The sequence below is a fragment of the Aspergillus thermomutatus genome (assembly GCF_002237265.1).
Source record: "Aspergillus thermomutatus strain HMR AF 39 chromosome Unknown NODE_410, whole genome shotgun sequence".
Lineage (NCBI taxonomy): Eukaryota > Fungi > Ascomycota > Eurotiomycetes > Eurotiales > Aspergillaceae > Aspergillus > Aspergillus thermomutatus.
In genome coordinates, this window is record NW_020798460.1 from 1 (window position 1) to 17409 (window position 17409).

Consider the following 17409-nt stretch of genomic DNA (forward strand, 5'->3'; position numbering starts at 1 on the left):
ATCGTGGGGGGTCGCGCAGGATGTTGTGCAGTTGATGTTTGAGAATGGCTTGGCGCGGCAGAAGGCGTCATTGTAGACACTTCTTGATATCAATACGGAAGACTCGTTCTCTCTACAAATCGAGTCCTAGCCAGTTGCTGGTCGACTCCATTGACCTTGACGGATGGGGATCTAAAGCGGTTGATGGGAAGCATTGATATGTAGCGCTAAATCTAGTCAAAAATCATTTTCTACGTACAAAAACGGCATCACAGAATGCCAGCCTCTGTTTTCTGCATCCACTCATCCGTCACACATGATTTGCGTCGATCGTGTGTCGCCTTCTGTCCCTGCCCTTCCATACATGCACTAGGACATCTGTCCCAGAACCTGTGGCTGCACAGGAGCACGTATGGAAATGACAGAGGACAGAGCGTCAACGCCCAACCGGCAGATATTCGGTCCTGGATATCAACACAAAGCGATTATTTGGCCTGTCGAGCGAACCGCCAATAAACAGCATTGTATCAACCCATCCATCAACACGATCACCATCACGGGCCCGGACATCCGCCTGGAACGCCGGTTCCAATGTGGGAGGTGCCATGCCCGAATTCGAAAGCCCAAGTTGTTGTTATCTTGGGTGAGCCGCATCGACTCAGCCTTCGCCCTCTTGGGCAACGGTCTCGTCGTTCGAAGATGGTGTGACCGAAGTACCAGCCAATCGGGCAAGACGTTCCTCTTCTTTCTTCTCCCGTAGTCGTTCGGTCTCCCGCCGCAGGGCTTCAAGGTTCCAGGTGCCGTCGTCTTCGTCCTCGTCCTCGCTCTCCTCCTCCGCACGCCAGTTGCCACTCTCGAACAGAGCACGACCTGTGGCTTCCTTGGCCTTGCGGGCCTGTTCCTCTGCAGCCTTCTTATCCAGACGCTCCTTCTTCCACTTGGCGAAGGTCTCGGGGGTCACTGGTGTCAGGCTGCCGGTGAGCTTGTGGCGTTCTGATTCGAGCCAGTCCTCCAAGGTTAGCGTGTTCAACGGAGACTTGTCCATCAAAGCCTTTTCAGCAGCTCTCTGCTCCTTTGTCTTTAACACGAAACTACATGACAGTGTTAGCTTCATCGTACAATGCTGACAATGCTGGAAAAACTACACCGAGAAACATACCCAGGCGGCAAGCTGTGTTTGTACATGCACTTGTCGCCTCCATTGGGACAAACCCAGAACCAACCGTACTTCTGGTTCTCGACCGCCTCAATGAAGAACTTGCAAACCTTCTCGGTAGTTGTCCGAGGATTGCCGTGCTTGCTGAGAACAACTTTGCGAAGTTTCTCTTCGTCCCACTGGTCCATCGTGTCGCCCTTCTTCGCCTCCTCCTCCGCAGACTTCACATCTCGAGAATCGGTGTAGAGATCCTTCTTGGCCGCTTTCCGCTCAACATTCGGATCGTGACTGAACTTGCACTTCTTTCCCTTTTCACAGTTGCCTTGCTTGAAGAAGACACACAGGACAGTCTTGGGGTCGACACCGAAAGGAACCTTCTGAACCTGCACGGGCTTGAACAGGTCTGCTGCTTCCTTCTTCGCTGCCTCAGCGGCTTTCTTCTCGGCTTCACGACGGGCCTTCTCAGCCTCCTTCTTCTTGGCCTCGGCGGTCTTGTTGTGTGCTGCTTGGGCCTGGAGCTGTGCTATCTGCTTCTTCGCGGAACCACCTTTTTTCTAAAGAATATTCAGTCAGCTAGGTTTTCAATAGTTACGGCACGATAGAGTCTCCGAAAATTCGTAACGTACGTTTTTCATGCCAAAGGTCTGTTGAGTTAAGAAAAAGAGTCAGTACATCATTTTCAGGACTATTCATCATTCAGCGTCAGCACGAACCTTGTCCTCGACCGTGGTCTTTTTCTTCTTGGCCGGCTCGGGCTTCTTTGGCGGCATTTTGGCGATGTTCTTGTGATTGTCTATTTGCAAAACGTCTATGAAAACAGAAACAAATCGCGCGCCGAGTATGGCGGTGGCGGCGGGCTCCTTCTCAGTCAATCGAGGCTGAAGAGCTAAATCGACCGAAGATATATAACGACAGAGAAGAAGAGGGTCAATCCAAGCGCCTTGACAGACAGAAGTTGGTTGACACCTCAAATGTGGCGTGTGCAACGATCGTGAGAGTTGGTGAAGTCAGAAAGATCTTGGTTTCGAGTCCCTCCACATTTTCAAGAGAGGATGTGGGTTTCCAGAGGAATGTGGCGGCACAACCTTCGGCTTCTCTCCGCCAATGAGTTTCGACGCCCAGAATGCGGTCGAGCAAACCTCGACTCGACCAAGTCGGACCAATTTTTGATTTCTGTTTTTGCCAAATGAATTGTCAAGGACAATACTCGTACCGAAGAGTCGGGTACTCTCTATTCCCATCTCTCAGTGGATTTTGGTGAGAAATGTCTCTCAGCATCATAATTTAGATATCCACGACCTCTTCAAAGGGCCTGAAAATTCAGGTGTGTATCTATGAGGCTTTAGGACATCATGACTTGTCTGATGCACCATACGACCAACGCTGTTACTTCTAATATACTGCGACGAATTTACGCTTGGCCATAGCTGTTTCAGCTATGGCAGAACTAGCCTGAGAGTACCTCAACTTATCGGGCGGAATAATTCAATAGCGCGAAGCGTATCTCATTATATCATTCAAAAAGAGCTTGCAGTATGTCTGAGACATTATCGTCCACTGATCATGCATCTCAGGTCTCCCCTGATCAGTCGCCAACGGTATACTCAGCCTCGTTAAGCCTCATTTTATAGTCGGAAATGAGTAAAGCTCATTCGTGGTAGAGCGATTTTGTTCATATAGATGTTTCAGCATTCAGCTTTCGCGGATGATCACCACGCTCCTTTCCATCATACTCTAAGAGACTTCCTGGATCTTGGAGGACTTGGCCTCTCCCTCGGCCTTGCTGTCACCCTCGAGCTCGGGCATTTCCTCATCCTGATAAGATATTAGCAAAGCTGATGCATACGGTTTTCAAGTGCTCGCATCAAAATGACTTACCGATTCTTCGCCCTCAACAACTTCGGCGCCCTCGGCTCCCTCGGCACCACCACCAAGGTCTGCACCGAGCTTGGAGAAATCAATGTTTCCAAGTCCGCCCTGGTCAAGACCCTCGAATCCACCAAAGTTGTTTGCGTAGTCATCATCGCCTGCTTCGTCTTGCTCATCCTCGTCAACCCACTAGAAATTGTTAGCAGCTGTCCTCTTCCGCCAAGATTCACGGCAATTAGTGTCATACCTTGTCGAAATCTGTCTTCAAGAAATGGAGTTTCTGTGTGTCCTTCACCAGACGGGGCCAGTACTCCTCCTTTAGCTCCTTCTTCCGCAATACCAGCTCAACCTCGCGGTCAGTGTGGTTGACCTTGCTGTTTTCGGGGTCAATCTCGGCATATAAGTCGAGAGAGACGTGGTATTTTACGCCCTTCTTGGATTCTCCGGTGAATGAGACATTGTTGGCGGTGATCTTGAGATCCGCGGCCGACTTCGCGACATCCGGGGTCTTGATGTTGACGTAGAGGTAGTTGCGCTCGGGGTCCGAGCTGGAAGAGCGCTGGGCCCATGTGACTGCACAGGCATTCGTCAGCAATGCTTTACCATCTCAACAGCTCCAAGGACCAAGTGATAGCTTGAGCGTTTTCAGAATGCGGCAGATACAAACGCATTGAGGCTCGAGTGTTTGTGTTGCAATTGAACTCAGACTCAGAGACCAGCAACACAACCCGAGGCGGGGAAGGTGGAACGGAGTGACCACAAGCGAACGTACCTTCAGGAGTAAGTTGAGGTGTTTCAGGCATCTTGATCTGAGTTAGATAGAATACTGGGAAGAGAGAGGACGAGGAAGATGATAGGTAACAGATGTGAAGGTCTAGTGCTGAGAGGAAAGTGAAGTTAGAGCTGACAATAGGTAGAAGGACCTGGGGCTAGAAAGACTGGTGATGAATCCAGCTGAGGTTAGCGCAGGCCATCCCTCCAGAAGTGGTGCTAGAAAGTACTGGAACTCTCTTACAGCGGCCGCCTGCTGTTTGCTCTGTTTGCGGTCTCTGGTGTGCCTGAGGCTTGATTTGCATCCAACTTGGAACTTGGGCTTGCTGACTAATCACATGGGGAAGTGCCGGATTCCTCAATCTGTTGACGATAGTCACCCCAATCTTGGTCAAAAGTATTCCCGATACACAGTTTTCAAGTCACAGCTCTTATTAGTTCAGTTACCATATAATTCTCCTTGGCGTCCTCACATTGGCAGTCTGTTATCTTATCATCTGCATTCGCCTTGCGCAACCCGTTCCAACGCCCTGCCGGATCGGTACCCCACTTACAGTGACGATCAAGTTCCTGAACATAGCTTGATGCCTTTTGCGACAACGTAGTCTTGGGCGCTCACGAAGACGTGAGCTCTTGCTTATATTTTATAAATTTACCTATATCCAGTCTACAAGAACGAAATATCCGAGGAAGATAATCCTGGAACGTCACAGAGTGCCTCTTGACCATGGAGACTCTGAAGGCAGTATTCTTCGGTCCAGATCCTCAAGCACAGGTACAATTATTGATGACGACTAGCTACCCATGTGTGCTGATTTGACTTTCCTGTTTTAGATGAGGAAATGCAACCAACTTATCCGTGCCAATACCCGACAATTAGACCGCGACATTGCCCAGTTGAGGACTCTGGAAAGCAAGACACGGCAATACATCGTGAATGCGTCGCGCAGAGCTCAGCGAAATCCTTCGCAGGCAAAACAGGCTACTGCTGAAACAAAGACCTTTGCGCGGGAGCTGGTCCGGATCCGCAAACAGTCCGCCCGTCTGACCACGAGTCGAGCCCAGCTTCAAAGTGTCCAGATGCAAGTGAATGAGGCGTTTTCGATGCGTAAGATCCAAGGCAGTCTGAAGAAGTCGACAGGAATCATGAAGGATGTCAATACATTGGTCCGGTTGCCTGAATTGACAGGAACCATGCGTCAACTTGCAACGGAACTGGTGCGTGCTGGTATCATTGAGGAGATGGTGGACGACGCGATACCCAACAATGAGCTCTATGAAGACGAAGAAGATGAAGCTGAGGCGGAGGTCGACAAGGTTCTACAGGAGATTTTGCAGGGCAAGCTTTCCCAGGCCGGAGACGTCAAAACCGAAGAACCGGCAGAAGGAGAACCGGCTATTGAGGACCAGATTGAAGATCAAGAAGCGGCCCTGGAACAAATGAGGGGTCGATTGGAAGCTCTGAAAAGCTGATTGTTTAGGAACTGGTCACTTCAGGCTGATGTTCTTAAGTGTGTGTTGATTCGAACACACGGTGTCCTTTGTTATTGATGTAGTTGTGCGTTCTCCCAGGGAGTTCGGGTAGAGCGAGAGTTCGGCGTTTGTCATTAGGTACCCTTTTCTTATTGCAATGTGTCAAGGCTGGGCCTAGGAGCAGCAACTGACTCGGATATACTATTCTATTTTGCTCATGATAATGACTCTATATATTGTGGTAGTTTAACTCCAAATCAGTGATCTATGAGTCCTATGATTGACCTCCCAACAGTGATTGCGAGGCATCATGTTATTCATAGCCAATATGACGCTGCGTTCAACTGCTGAGAATAGAGGTCGATGAATCGTCATGAGATTCAATGATGGCAATGATAATATTGATGATGATGATGATAGCACGTTTCAGTTTGTATGGCCAAATCCTGATGTCTAAGGCACCAACATCCCGCCTCCATATGCGGCCTAGCGTCAAACGAGACACAGCCTCCCTCCCTCCCTCTTCTCTGAGAGCGACCGCCCTTGCGTATCCGTAACTTCCTGTCGTCCATCAATCTCAACCCTCCATCATCTTGCATCACCCCATCAACGCGTCTCGCTTCTTAATCATATACATCCATAATTGTCTCAACAATTAATATTCTGAGCTCAATAGCGACTACTCACAACTTTTGAGCCTATTCTCCTGCCTCTTTGTCAAAGCCTCGAACCGCTTAGACGGCTCATCATCTGTCACGGTCGCAATTCCGTGAATCTTCTGAACCTCTCACTCTCCAATTCTGATCACTCATTTGAGTTCAGCAACAATGTCTGGCAAGCTGGACAAGTCTCTCGACGAGATTCTCGTCAACCGTCGTCAAAACGCTCGTCGCCGCACTCGTCGTCCAGCCGCTTCAAAGCCTGGCAGTGCTGCCGTTCCAGTTGGAGGAGTGAAGAAGAATGCAAGGCCCGCCAAACCTGTTGCGAAGGGGGCTCAGGGTGGACACCCGGTCGCAACGGAGAGCAAGATCATGGTCAGCGGCTTGGTAAGTCTTCTCACGCCCTGAGGTTGGCAATGCGCAGATTTACTAACTTCTCTAAGCCCTCCGATGTGAATGAGGGCAATATCAAGGTATGTTGATCGAGAGGCCTTCGCCTTGGGTTTCTATCGCCATGTCTGTTTTTCGAGACCTTCGAGGCGTCAACGGCTTCCATTCGCGTTCGGACCCGTCACCACGTCGCTTTTACAACTTCGTGGTGATTGCTGGGTCCGCTGCACAGGCACCTACTCCTTCCCGTCTTTTATCTACGAGCATTTCATAAACTGGTGCTACATGACGGTCGAGGTCGAGTTTTGCCGGAGTCTTGCGAGAAGCGTGTTAGCTTGAGTTGCGAATTTGCGTTATCAGCAATACGCTTCCATCACCACGCTGCAGACTGTGCTCGGAGCTTTGAAATACCTTTCCCGGCGAAACTTTTCGGTTTCGCCACCCGTTTGATTTCGCACTGCACGGAAGGGGCATCAGCGAGCGCATCAGCAAACAACAGCAGCAGGCAAGGCTTTGCAATGAAATCAAAAGCCTCATCGGGTACCACGATTTATTTGTGAAGTGCGTCGGTTTATTAGGGCAGGAGACACACTCGCAATAAATCTTGAGGATCTAGCAGCCTTACCTAGAGTTTTTTTTTTGAACTCTACTATATATGACTTGTGGGCAAACTGGGGGTCGCATCGGAACTTTTCTGTTCCTGCTTGGATTTTCAGCCATGGAACTGTCATACTTCGTTGATGGCAAGTCGCCTTATAAGCATGGACGCTTGATACCTGCATCGCAGCAGGGCACTGACATGCATTCGTCCACTCCTGCTCTGAATGGTTGCTGAGGTCGGTTCATGCCATGGAGGGATCAAACGTCCAGTCATTATTTGAAGGGGATTGTGCTGCGAAGATTAATACGGATTCCACAATGGTCTTGGGTTTCATGATCGTAAAGGTGGAAATATGGGTTCCCAGTGGAATATAACGCTAACGCTATGTGCTCGCTGATGCTCTTTGCTACCGAGTTGGGGGCCGTTGTGCGCAATTGTCGATGTTTCGTTCATGCCGCCGTCGTTACCAGGTTGACGCGACTTGATTTTGACTGCAGTACTGATCATCTTTCCTGTCCATTAGGAATATTTCTCAAAATCCGCAGGCCCCGTCAAGCGAGTGATGCTCACTTACAACCAGAACGGCACCAGCCGTGGTATTGCTTCCATTGTCTTCAGCAAACCCGACACAGCTGCCAAGGCTGCCAAGGAGTTGAATGGTCTGCTTGTTGATGGAAGACCGATGAAGGTGAGAGACGCTTTGCCATCTCTTTCATTCTGATCGTCTCTAATTCTTCATAGATCGAAGTAGTGGTTGACGCTTCCCACGCTCCCAGTGTGCCAGCACCGAAGCCTCTTGGAGAGCGTGTCGCGTAAGTTTTTACTCTTTGTCGTCTTTTTGATGATCTTCTGCTAATCTCAAACAGTCAAGTCAAATCTCAGCCCAAGCCTGCCACAGCAGCCAAGGCGGCCAACACCACTCGAGGCCGTGGCGCCCGCCGCGGTCGCCGTGGTGGTGCCCGTAGCTCGAACCGTCCTAAGCCGAAGTCCGTCGAGGAGCTCGATGCCGAGATGGTTGACTACTTCGCCAGCACCGAGAATGCTGGCCCCACAGATGCCAATGCGCCTGCCGCTACGAATGGCACTGCTCAGCAGCCTGCTACGGGTGGTGAGGATCTTGGAATGGCCGAGATTTCTGTAAGCTTGCCTGGTCCCTTTGGTCTCTCTGAACGTGCAGACACTGACCCTTCGTGCAGTAAATGCTTCGTGATGTATCTCAATCTTTCTCGAGGAGGGGCAGGTCACTCTTCTATTGACTGAACCGACCGCCTTTTGGCAAGGTCTTCCGGGAAAACCGGTTTGCTCGACCGCTTTCTTTCCCAAGCCACTTTTTCGGATTCTTTCTTTTAATTGTTCCATTAACGCGATTCTTCTCTCGGCATTGTTTTATTCCTCTATTACTTGATGTGGTAGTTTTCAGCTGGTTTTTAATGGGAAACTTCGAGGAAGTCTGGATGTATTCAATAATTTCTCAACGAGCTTCGTCCGATGATTGCAACAGAAATGACCTAGTTGACTCGGCAAATGTTTGCCATCCCGCGTAGAATCCTTGTAACCGCTGTAGAGAGATACTTAACGTCAAGTCCAAGTTCCGTTCGGGGGACCAAAGTAACCCACATCCGGCATCGGTTTCCAGGCGACACCGAGTCCATCCGCAGTGTTGAGGTATACTGTGTTCCCCCACCAGTCGGGGAACACGGCACCAGGGTACGAGATACAGAAGAAGATGACGATGCCGCTAAGTGCAAGGCCGGTGTCGAGAGCCGCGGCGAGGACGTAGTTGTATTTCGTCCACCAAGCAAAGAAGCGGCGCTTGATGACATGATTGAAGGCGAAGTTGACGAGCGCCCAGCTGGAATAGTTGATACCAGTTGCTTGGGAACCCATCAGTAAGTAGCTGCTTGCACTGCGGCATTGAAGTCTGGCGACTTACCCGGCGGAACGTTCCATGTGCCCACGAAGATGAGAGGCCAATTCACGGACTTGAAGATGCTGCGCTTGGTGGACCTGTACAGGAAGTACGTGGCTACTGGCGCGAGGGCGCCGATCCAGAAGAAGTGCAGGAGAGGCGAGTAGATCTTGCCGGCGGAGTAGAGGCGTCGCGGGCCGACGAGGCCCCAGATGACGGAGGATGAGTACACGGTTCGGCCGTTGGGGCAGGAGAAGCCGTCTGGTTGGTCCGCGGTGCAGATGCCGTCGATGTTGCCGAGCATCCAGAGGGTGACGCCGGCCTGGGTCAGGGCTCCGAGAACGGTGGCGGTCCCCTGGGCGACGAACAGCAGCCGGGGAGGGATCTTCAGGTAGTGGCCCAGTTTCATGTCCATGGCGAAGTAGACGCCTTGGCCGACCACGTCGGTGCTGAGGATCTTGAAGAGCATGTTGGCCAGGGGCTTGCCTTCGAACATGTAGCCACCGATGAACTCGCTGAGGACATTGAGCTGGTTTGCGTCGACGTTGGTGATTCCCTGGACGATTCCGCAGGGCACCATGTAGAGGGCTGGGATGACGAGGGCCAGGAACACGCCGTAGACGGGGAGTTTTGTTTCGTAGACCTCGACCAGCACAATGGCGAGGGCGGTCACCACCACAATGACTGCGGCATACCAGTACCAAGGAGTTTTCCTGTAGGATTTCATGAGCCGGGCATGGATGTCTAACCTGTTTTTGCCCTTTAGGGCAGCCCAGATGTCGCTCCTATGCCAGACTGCAATGTGAGTAAGAACTGACGTGATGGACGCGAAGGCGAGTCCGTAAACGAACGCGAATGTGGCGCCTAGATACGGAGGCGAGTACTGCTTGTAAGCATCGATGTCCAGGGTGTTCTGGGAGCTAACCACTCGGGTTGTGTTGTAGACGGCTCCTGTCCGATCGTAGACGTCCGCCGTCATCATTGGAAGGTAAGCAGTAAACCAAGTGTTCGTGTAGTAGAGAGCAGGAACGACACCCCAGAAGAAGATTGCGAAGCCCGCAAAAACGTTGACGGCTGCCCAAGATGGAGACAGAAGTGGATTCGTGTTGTACGCTACCTGGCTCCAATCGAAGGTGATGGGACTCAAGCCAAGTCCCGTCTGCATGCCGAAAAGCTGATTGACAACAACGTTTTTGGGCGCAATCCAGCAGATCCAGGTAAAATAGGATAGGGCCGTGAAAATGAGCCCGGGAAAGAAGTACCACACGAAACCGGCTGCGGTGACATACAGAAAGAAGCGCAAGCGAGAGATCTTCCATCCATTCGCCACTGAGTTGGCGCGAGAATGGAGAGTTTCCAGCATTGCACAGTTCGATAGAACAGCCGGCCAGATAATGCTCGCGGGCTCCACGAGCCATGGCGCGGCCAAACCAGCGATTCCGAACCCTAAGAGCTGCGCGCAGATCACAACAAGGACCGAGAAGCCCGCTTTGAGACCAAAGTTGTAAAAGTTAGAGCTGGAGGCTTGAATGATGTTGGTCGCGTCGGCACTGCCGTATCCGAAAGAGACATTACTCATGATCACGATGATGGCATGTTCCTTGATATTGAAATGGTGATCTGGATTTATGCAGTAAGAACCCAACCGTCCGCAATTAATCGTCATTATGGGCAGTACTTTGGCGAGAAAGACACCACATGGATAGGCAAGCAGCTCTGCAACAAGCGAGACTATGTGCACAGATGGGTAACGGAGGGAGAAGAATTGATTGATCCCAGAACCCAGAATGGTAAAGACGACGCCGAGCACCCACATGCGGAGCGTATTGGCAGGCATGTGTGGGTCATCAGTTTCAGGAACAACTGCTCGGACTATGCATCTTTGGAATGAGTCGAGAATCTAGTATTCAAAGCGCACACGACAAACACACCTTCAGCAAAGGGGGAGTGTTCGGATTCGTAGTCATACTCCTGGTCCTCCTTCAAGGTGGAGTCGAGATCAACCTCAAGTTCACCCAGGCGGCCGATCTCTACCTCTGGATCGTCTGCGGCGTGAGATGTCTTGACAATATGATCCAGAGCTTGCTCTTTAGAAGCCATGGTGATTGTTGATGCTTTCAAGCAGGGCGCAAACTCTTCGTCAAGGCCCGCCAATTGACGATTGATGCAAAGGTAAAAAGATATAATGATTTGGCCCGAATCTCTCTCTCTTTTAAGCCTTGACCACGAAGCTTGACCTGCCCATCTGCGTCTAGCCAGACTCGATTACAATGCGGGGTCAACAAAGATAAGGCATGTTGCATCTCGACTGGAAGGCCATGGCGCGGCAGGATACATGGCGAGGATACGCAAATCGAAGTAACACACAGGCGCTGCATTTTCGTAATTGTATACCATTATCATAGAAATGCGAAGTGAATCTGGCCGCACATTCCCTCCAGATTCCTGCGCTTGTTTTCAGGACACCAGCTGCAGGGCAGGAAATATGATAATGAAGCTCCCCGAGTATGTCGCCAGTCTCCACATCCCACGGCGAGGATATTGAAGTCCGACATTGCTCGTTATCAGGTTGCATTGATAAGGAATGCAGTACCTTGCTTGATAGGGGAAAAGCAGGGCGGGAGATGGCCGACAACAGTGTAGGGCAAGTGATAACAAATTCTCCAACTGTTCTCGCCAATGATTCGAGGATTACCGGCTTGCTGATTGGTATAGCAAATTCGCCATGCTCAAAGATATTCCAGATGGCCAAGATAGCCATGCATGAGATGAAGGCATGAGATGAGGAGATGAGGAGATGATCGTGAGCGGAGGTTCTTTATTATTGAGACAGTTGGGGATGTTTGATTTGTATGCATTGCCTTCAAGGTCATCTCCAACAAACACACGCATCTCCCAACTTCAATATCATCAATCAATATTAAACGAATTTGCATTCGGTCATCGATAGCCGTATCTGCATTCTGATTTGTCTCGACCATAGCTGAGAAGTAGGTGAGCATCACCTCCCAGCCTTGACTCGTATGACTCACCCGAAGGCTGTGTTGAGACATTTCACATAAAAGCCACACCTGCGTTTCGAACATCGTCAAGTCCGTACACGAATCTTTGCTGTGGACTGCTCACGATGAATCCAAGAGTAGGAGTTGGAGTTGTCATCCTGAACAGGGAAGGGAAGATTATTCTGGGCAAGAGGAAGGGAAGCCATGGTGCAGGTACTTCTGCCTTTTAACTTTCTCCTGTATCTTGAGCAGATACTGATATCGGAACAGGCACCTGGGCATTTCCTGGCGGCCATCTTGAATTTGGCGAATCCTTCGAATCCTGCGCAGTACGGGAAGTACTCGAAGAGACAGGCCTCCCGATTCACGACGTTCGTTTCCTGACTGTTACGAACGATGTCATGGAGGCCGAAGGAAAGCACTATATTACTGTGTATGTCGGTGCCATTGTCAAGGACGATACCGCACAGCCCCAGGTGAGTTGGAATCATCCGGCCTTGTCCATGAGGCTCTCCGTACTGATTCCTGGCTTCAGATACTGGAGCCCGAGAAGTGTGACGAATGGCGGTGGATAAGCTGGGAGGATGTTCGGTTGTGGTTCGACAAGCAGGTGCAGACTGAGGGAATGGAGACCAGCGATGACCAGCCAAGGCTATTCATTCCTCTCCTCAATCTCTTCCGACAACGGCCGGCCTTTGACCCGAGGAAGAGTTATGCGTCTGCGCAAGAATAGTACTTTTCATTCTTGACGGCAAGTTACCGAAAGGTTACTCACCCAGTCACCCCTTCAAAGTCTAAGGGGCGTACATACAATATCCAGTTATGAAAATCAAACATGCAACTAGGATGATGGGCAGAGATTCGAAGATAGCTCGTATTTCGGATAATATACCGAAGTTCACATTTCTATTCTCGAACAAGTATTTGATATCGACGGAAAACGGCTGAGCTTCATGTAGGGCCATAGTGATATGTTAGCGATTATCAGCCTCAAGGATGATATGGATGTTTCCTGTCACTGTCTTACTATGCCTTTTGTTTTCTTTTCGGGTTATTGTGTGGGGAGAAGATGGCTATCAAAGTCTTTAAGGATCCTGATATTACTACCACTTTTTATCAAGGCGAGTTCCCTCCAGCCCTCGAGATACATACTATATCATCCATGTTCTTAGCTTCCTGGTAAGGGCAACGCTACAGAGATCGTAGAACAGGTTTTAGTTCACACAACCACACAATGAGATACCTGCACATAAATTGATTTGCATACGGGCATCTACAAAAGAGCTAAGTAATCACTAGGATTCAGTGTGCTAGGCATATACTGCACTTCACACAACCCAGTAACCGCAAAGCTACAGTATCAACCTGCTATCACCCCATCATGAACTTGGATCCGTAGCGCACACTCCATAAACACAAGACCATGGGTCATCACATTCATCATCGGTGAGGCAAGTGGCTCCTACAAAACATCAGCAATCTACAGCATTTGCCACTGGATCAGCATCAACATACCCTGGCAATGTCCCTCCCAGGAGCAGGTGATGCTTGGATCAACGGCACAGGCACCGTCGATACAAGCCCAGGGGTCAGAGCACTGGCTGTCAGACGAGCAAGAAGATGCTAGAATCGTATCAATAACGGTTCTCCGACTCAGAATTGCAAATCCAAACCTAGGCAGTGTCCTTCCCATTGACATGTTTCCGTGGGATCGTAATTGCATACTCCGTTGATGCAAGCAAAGGGGTCCGAGCATTCGTTGTCCGAGGAGCAGGAGGTACCTAGACACCTTAGCATTTTCCTTCAAACGGTATAGTAGCGCATACCGAGGCAGTGGCCCGCCCAGGAACAAGTCGCGGTAGACGTCGCCGTGGTTGTAGTCTTGGTAGTGGTGGTAGTCTTCAGGGTAGTAGTCGGCTTGGATCCCGAAAGACCCAGCTGGGAGACAAGAGCATTGACAAGACTATCACCAAGACTGCGCAGCTTGGTAAAGTTGGTGATGTAATTGTCGTTGACGGCGCTGCTGGGGAGGACGGCGTTATCGCCAGTGAAGACGATATCTGGCGAATCAGTCAAGTTCGAGACGTGCTGGGAGAAATCTTACACGTAACATTCGCAGGAACGTGTCCGTTATTGCCGTTGAGATCGTCGTCAGGGAAGCACGTCCTAGCCATAAGCCACGAAGCTTCGCCGATGACCTCGGGGGTGTCGCCGTCCGTGTCGCCAAAGATACCATAGTACATTTTGCCATTGCTGGACATTGTCAGGCTATCGTCTCTGGGGATATGGAGTATGGAAGGGGGTGTACCAAATCACGGCAGCAACGTTGTTGCCTGTTAGTTGGGATTCGTAGGCCTTGTAGAAATGCTGAGGAATGACAATAAACGGCACCTCGTACGCCGCCAATGCGCCGAAGTTGGTTGCATCCTGGCCATCACCATTGCCCTGGGCAGAGTCAGTATACGTTTCCTATCTCATCTTGAGGATGACTGACCTTGCATTGGTAATCAAGGCCATCGCAATCGACATCCATGTCAGCAACCCAGACATAGGCCGCACCCTACATTCTTTAGTTCACACAGTCCCCACAGTCCCGGGACATACGTACAGTAGGCAAAGTAGCCCAGTCTGCGTGGATGGTAGCGGTAGGCGAGTCCGAGTCAAAGTTGATCGGATACTTGGCACTCTTGGGCACGGCACTGGCCTTTGCGGCCGCGGATTGCAAAGCGGCTACGGGCATTGTGGTGGCAGCCGCAAAGAAACTTGCTGGAGGACCAGCAGAGGGCTTGTTGTAGTCCGAGCCAACGACTGTTTGGCCCAAGACGGGCGTGAAGAGCAAGAGGGAGGCAGCCACATGGCCGAGGGAGGATTTGACCAACATTCTGTAGGTACAAGACTACTCGGATCTGTGGATGGATGTGTTTTACTTCTGACTCCCATCTCTGCGGAGGTAGCTGGGTATTTATAGGTTAGTTTACGAGGCATAGTTGTCCCTTTGGATGTGTCTCTAGAAGCAGCTCTTGTCGACCTTGCGTCTTGAGACCAAGTCCATGGAGAACGGCGTGTATCCAGTGCATTGATAGTCCGCGGACTGAAGTTGGGGGCCGAAAGTTTTGCCTCAACGAGATGATTAATTTATATAGAAGAAATAATGGATGCCATTTGTCGAGAGGTCACCGGATGATAGTTGTAGAAGCCGTTCGAATCCCTCTTGCCTTCCATGGCTGTAGTGTGTAGGAATGTAAGCTTTAGTACTGCGACTGTGAAGTCCGTGATGCCCACAGGTCTCTGCTTAGCGAGCGTGGCGCATATATTCGACCAATTGGCATGCTTTTTGTATTAAGCGATGTCTGATCCGCATTGACTGTCCCTGGCATCTCCACTGAGGAGACTAGAATGACCCCTGCCTGGGTCCATCAGCTCACTCCTGTTGCATTCGCCGGGATCCCCGAATGAATCTCCGGCACCTCTCTTGGTAAACGGTTGAATGTAATTATAAAAGCGATAACCTACTTGTCTTTTGATTGCCGTGTGGCAATTAACGGCTTGATATCAATATCAAGATGATTTTCTCACAAGCCCTCGTTCTCCTTGCATGCTTGCCCTATGCCCTGGGCACATCGCTGATAGATTTCTCGGCTGCGCGTGGCGACGATCCCTCCATCCTTGGGATTAGGAACCTCGAAGCAGCACGAGACGACAAGGTCTCTGCCAACACGGATGATCTCTACATCAAACTAGGCACAGATCCAAGGGGAACATCTGCACTGCACTTTCACCGCATTCAAGGCGACATTCGAGCCGAGTATCACTCCTTGCCCAACAAAGTGGCAGCAGATCAAACATACTACATTGGCTATCAATTGTCACTCGGCGAGATCGAGGAGAGTTTGATGATCTGGCAATTGTATCCTTTTTGACCTTTTTTTGAGGATCGGGTTACTGACTTCCCTAGCAAGGAGTACGCAGCCAACAATGCCGAAGACGGAGGAGCCAACATTCCCCTCTCATTAGAATTCAAAAATGGAGTGCTCAATCTCCAGTACCAGGCATCTAGCACCGCAAAACGCGAGTCGCAGTGGTCCCGCCGCCTCCAGACCAATACAGTGTACTCCATTGGTCTGGTCATCAACACCGCCACCCCAGGCTGGGTGGAATTGTACTTTGATGGTGAGAAGCAGACCTTTTCAACAACGGGGACAACCAGGCTGCCAGCTACCACCTTCCCCGGCCGTGCGGAGCCCAAGTTCGGTGCCTATCGCGGTGAAGCCGTGGGGATTGACACATACGTCTACCGGATCCAGATCGGGACAGCGTTGAAGGACATTCAGGAGGCTGCGGGACTAGGACAGCCGTCTACGTCTACGTCTACGAGGATATCGACAACCATGGCTACTCGGACGAGCACCACAAGGACGACTACGAGGACTACGTCTAGTGCACCTACATCCACAGCGACCTGTGAGTGGACTGGTCACTGCGCGGGTACGTGCACCTCAACCCCTACTCTAGCTTGATGCTGACGCTCTCAGGTGCCACATGCTCGAATGCCGACGAGTGCTCTGATCCGTGGACCTGCTTCAATGGTGTTTGCAATTATGATCCCACGGTCACCTGTCAGTGGGAGGGGCATTGCTTAGGTACATCTTCCCCCTATACTATCTAACCAAAGCTGATCGTCTAGGTGCCGTGTGCGCGAACAGTGACGGATGCTCAGATCCCTGGGCTTGTATCAGTGGAAAATGTGCGGTTGATCCGAGCATCACTTGTTCTTGGGAGGGTCATTGCGCGGGTGAGTAAAGTCCTCGTCATGTAGGGCATGTCTGACATAGGGCTAGGAGCAACATGTGTGATGGACGATGACTGTGATGATCCTTGGGCGTGTGTCTATGGAGTGTGCGCGATTGAGACTACGGCTTGAGCGAGCCATCAAGAGGGCTTCAGTCTTAAATCCCGTTCAATTGGGAAATGGTCACACAAACGGATACTATGCTGCAAGTCATTGAGGGCCTGCCTAGTTGGGCGCGATGCCCACACCACTGGGCAGACCGAATACCTGGCTATCTAGTTCGAACCCACATTCAAACATTCCTTTCCCCTCCGTCAAGCACATCTTGGTGTGTTCATTCTTGAGATTCCCAGTTATCGCATACGTCCACTTCTGGTCTTGATATCCAGTGCATGAGTGGACGGAAAGCTGGCTCCCTGCCGTCAGGCAATGCGACGTTCTTGACAGCGGACGTAGACTCCCCTCTCTAACCTGCCAGATCTGCGTCTCCGATCCTTTGCAAGACTCAAACCCAACCCTCCCACCGTCGCCATCCGTGAGACAGTTCCCCGACGCTGTATTGAACACAATCCCAGTAGGAATGACCGTCGAGCACTCCTCCGGCAAAGTGACCCTACCCCCCCCCCCCCCCCCCCCCCCCCCCCCCCCCCCCCCCCCCCCCCCCCCCCCCCCCCCCCCCCCCCCCCCCCCCCCCCCCCCCCCCCCCCCCCCCCCCCCCCCCCCCCCCCCCCCCCCCCCCCCCCCCCCCCCCCCCCCCCCCCCCCCCCCCCCCCCCCCCCCCCCCCCCCCCCCCCCCCCCCCCCCCCCCCCC

General features: G+C 51.3%; 8 protein-coding genes across 8 annotated transcripts; 4 read left to right on the forward strand and 4 right to left on the reverse strand.

Moving 5' to 3' along the window:
• Positions 1 to 637: 637 nt before the first annotated feature.
• Positions 638 to 1905, reverse strand: CDV56_100204 (translation machinery-associated protein TMA46; the record flags this gene model as incomplete). The annotated part of the gene is made up of 4 exons (XM_026753823.1): positions 638 to 1070; positions 1139 to 1689; positions 1762 to 1779; positions 1849 to 1905. The coding sequence occupies 4 exons, from the start codon at positions 1903 to 1905 to the stop codon at positions 638 to 640; spliced, it is 1059 nt and encodes a 352-aa protein (XP_026609805.1).
• A 964-nt stretch (positions 1906 to 2869) lies between these two features.
• wos2 (Hsp90 cochaperone SBA1) lies at positions 2870 to 3807 on the reverse strand (the record flags this gene model as incomplete). Its single annotated transcript, XM_026754237.1, has 4 exons — positions 2870 to 2950; positions 3014 to 3193; positions 3252 to 3577; positions 3777 to 3807. The coding sequence occupies 4 exons, from the start codon at positions 3805 to 3807 to the stop codon at positions 2870 to 2872; spliced, it is 618 nt and encodes a 205-aa protein (XP_026609806.1).
• A 695-nt stretch (positions 3808 to 4502) lies between these two features.
• Positions 4503 to 5248, forward strand: CDV56_100884 (ESCRT-III subunit protein VPS24; the record flags this gene model as incomplete). The annotated part of the gene is made up of 2 exons (XM_026754503.1): positions 4503 to 4550; positions 4610 to 5248. The coding sequence occupies 2 exons, from the start codon at positions 4503 to 4505 to the stop codon at positions 5246 to 5248; spliced, it is 687 nt and encodes a 228-aa protein (XP_026609807.1).
• An 827-nt stretch (positions 5249 to 6075) lies between these two features.
• On the forward strand, positions 6076 to 8097 carry CDV56_101120 (putative RNA annealing protein Yra1; the record flags this gene model as incomplete). The annotated part of the gene is made up of 6 exons (XM_026754739.1): positions 6076 to 6294; positions 6351 to 6380; positions 7422 to 7586; positions 7640 to 7710; positions 7765 to 8035; positions 8095 to 8097. 6 exons carry the CDS (start codon positions 6076 to 6078, stop codon positions 8095 to 8097), a joined length of 759 nt encoding a protein of 252 aa, XP_026609808.1.
• A 379-nt stretch (positions 8098 to 8476) lies between these two features.
• On the reverse strand, positions 8477 to 10907 carry optD (small oligopeptide transporter, OPT family; the record flags this gene model as incomplete). Its single annotated transcript, XM_026755114.1, has 3 exons — positions 8477 to 8772; positions 8832 to 10679; positions 10739 to 10907. The coding sequence occupies 3 exons, from the start codon at positions 10905 to 10907 to the stop codon at positions 8477 to 8479; spliced, it is 2313 nt and encodes a 770-aa protein (XP_026609809.1).
• A 1027-nt stretch (positions 10908 to 11934) lies between these two features.
• Positions 11935 to 12542, forward strand: CDV56_101971 (nucleotide triphosphate diphosphatase NUDT15; the record flags this gene model as incomplete). Its single annotated transcript, XM_026755590.1, has 3 exons — positions 11935 to 12022; positions 12080 to 12285; positions 12345 to 12542. The coding sequence occupies 3 exons, from the start codon at positions 11935 to 11937 to the stop codon at positions 12540 to 12542; spliced, it is 492 nt and encodes a 163-aa protein (XP_026609810.1).
• A 627-nt stretch (positions 12543 to 13169) lies between these two features.
• Positions 13170 to 14690, reverse strand: CDV56_102141 (glycoside hydrolase family 75 protein; the record flags this gene model as incomplete). Its single annotated transcript, XM_026755760.1, has 8 exons — positions 13170 to 13271; positions 13325 to 13432; positions 13535 to 13590; positions 13636 to 13869; positions 13914 to 14062; positions 14118 to 14254; positions 14304 to 14369; positions 14418 to 14690. 8 exons carry the CDS (start codon positions 14688 to 14690, stop codon positions 13170 to 13172), a joined length of 1125 nt encoding a protein of 374 aa, XP_026609811.1.
• A 682-nt stretch (positions 14691 to 15372) lies between these two features.
• CDV56_102436 (uncharacterized protein) lies at positions 15373 to 16730 on the forward strand (the record flags this gene model as incomplete). The annotated part of the gene is made up of 5 exons (XM_026756055.1): positions 15373 to 15716; positions 15765 to 16294; positions 16342 to 16425; positions 16494 to 16601; positions 16648 to 16730. The coding sequence occupies 5 exons, from the start codon at positions 15373 to 15375 to the stop codon at positions 16728 to 16730; spliced, it is 1149 nt and encodes a 382-aa protein (XP_026609812.1).
• Between the last annotated feature and the right edge of the window lie 679 nt (positions 16731 to 17409).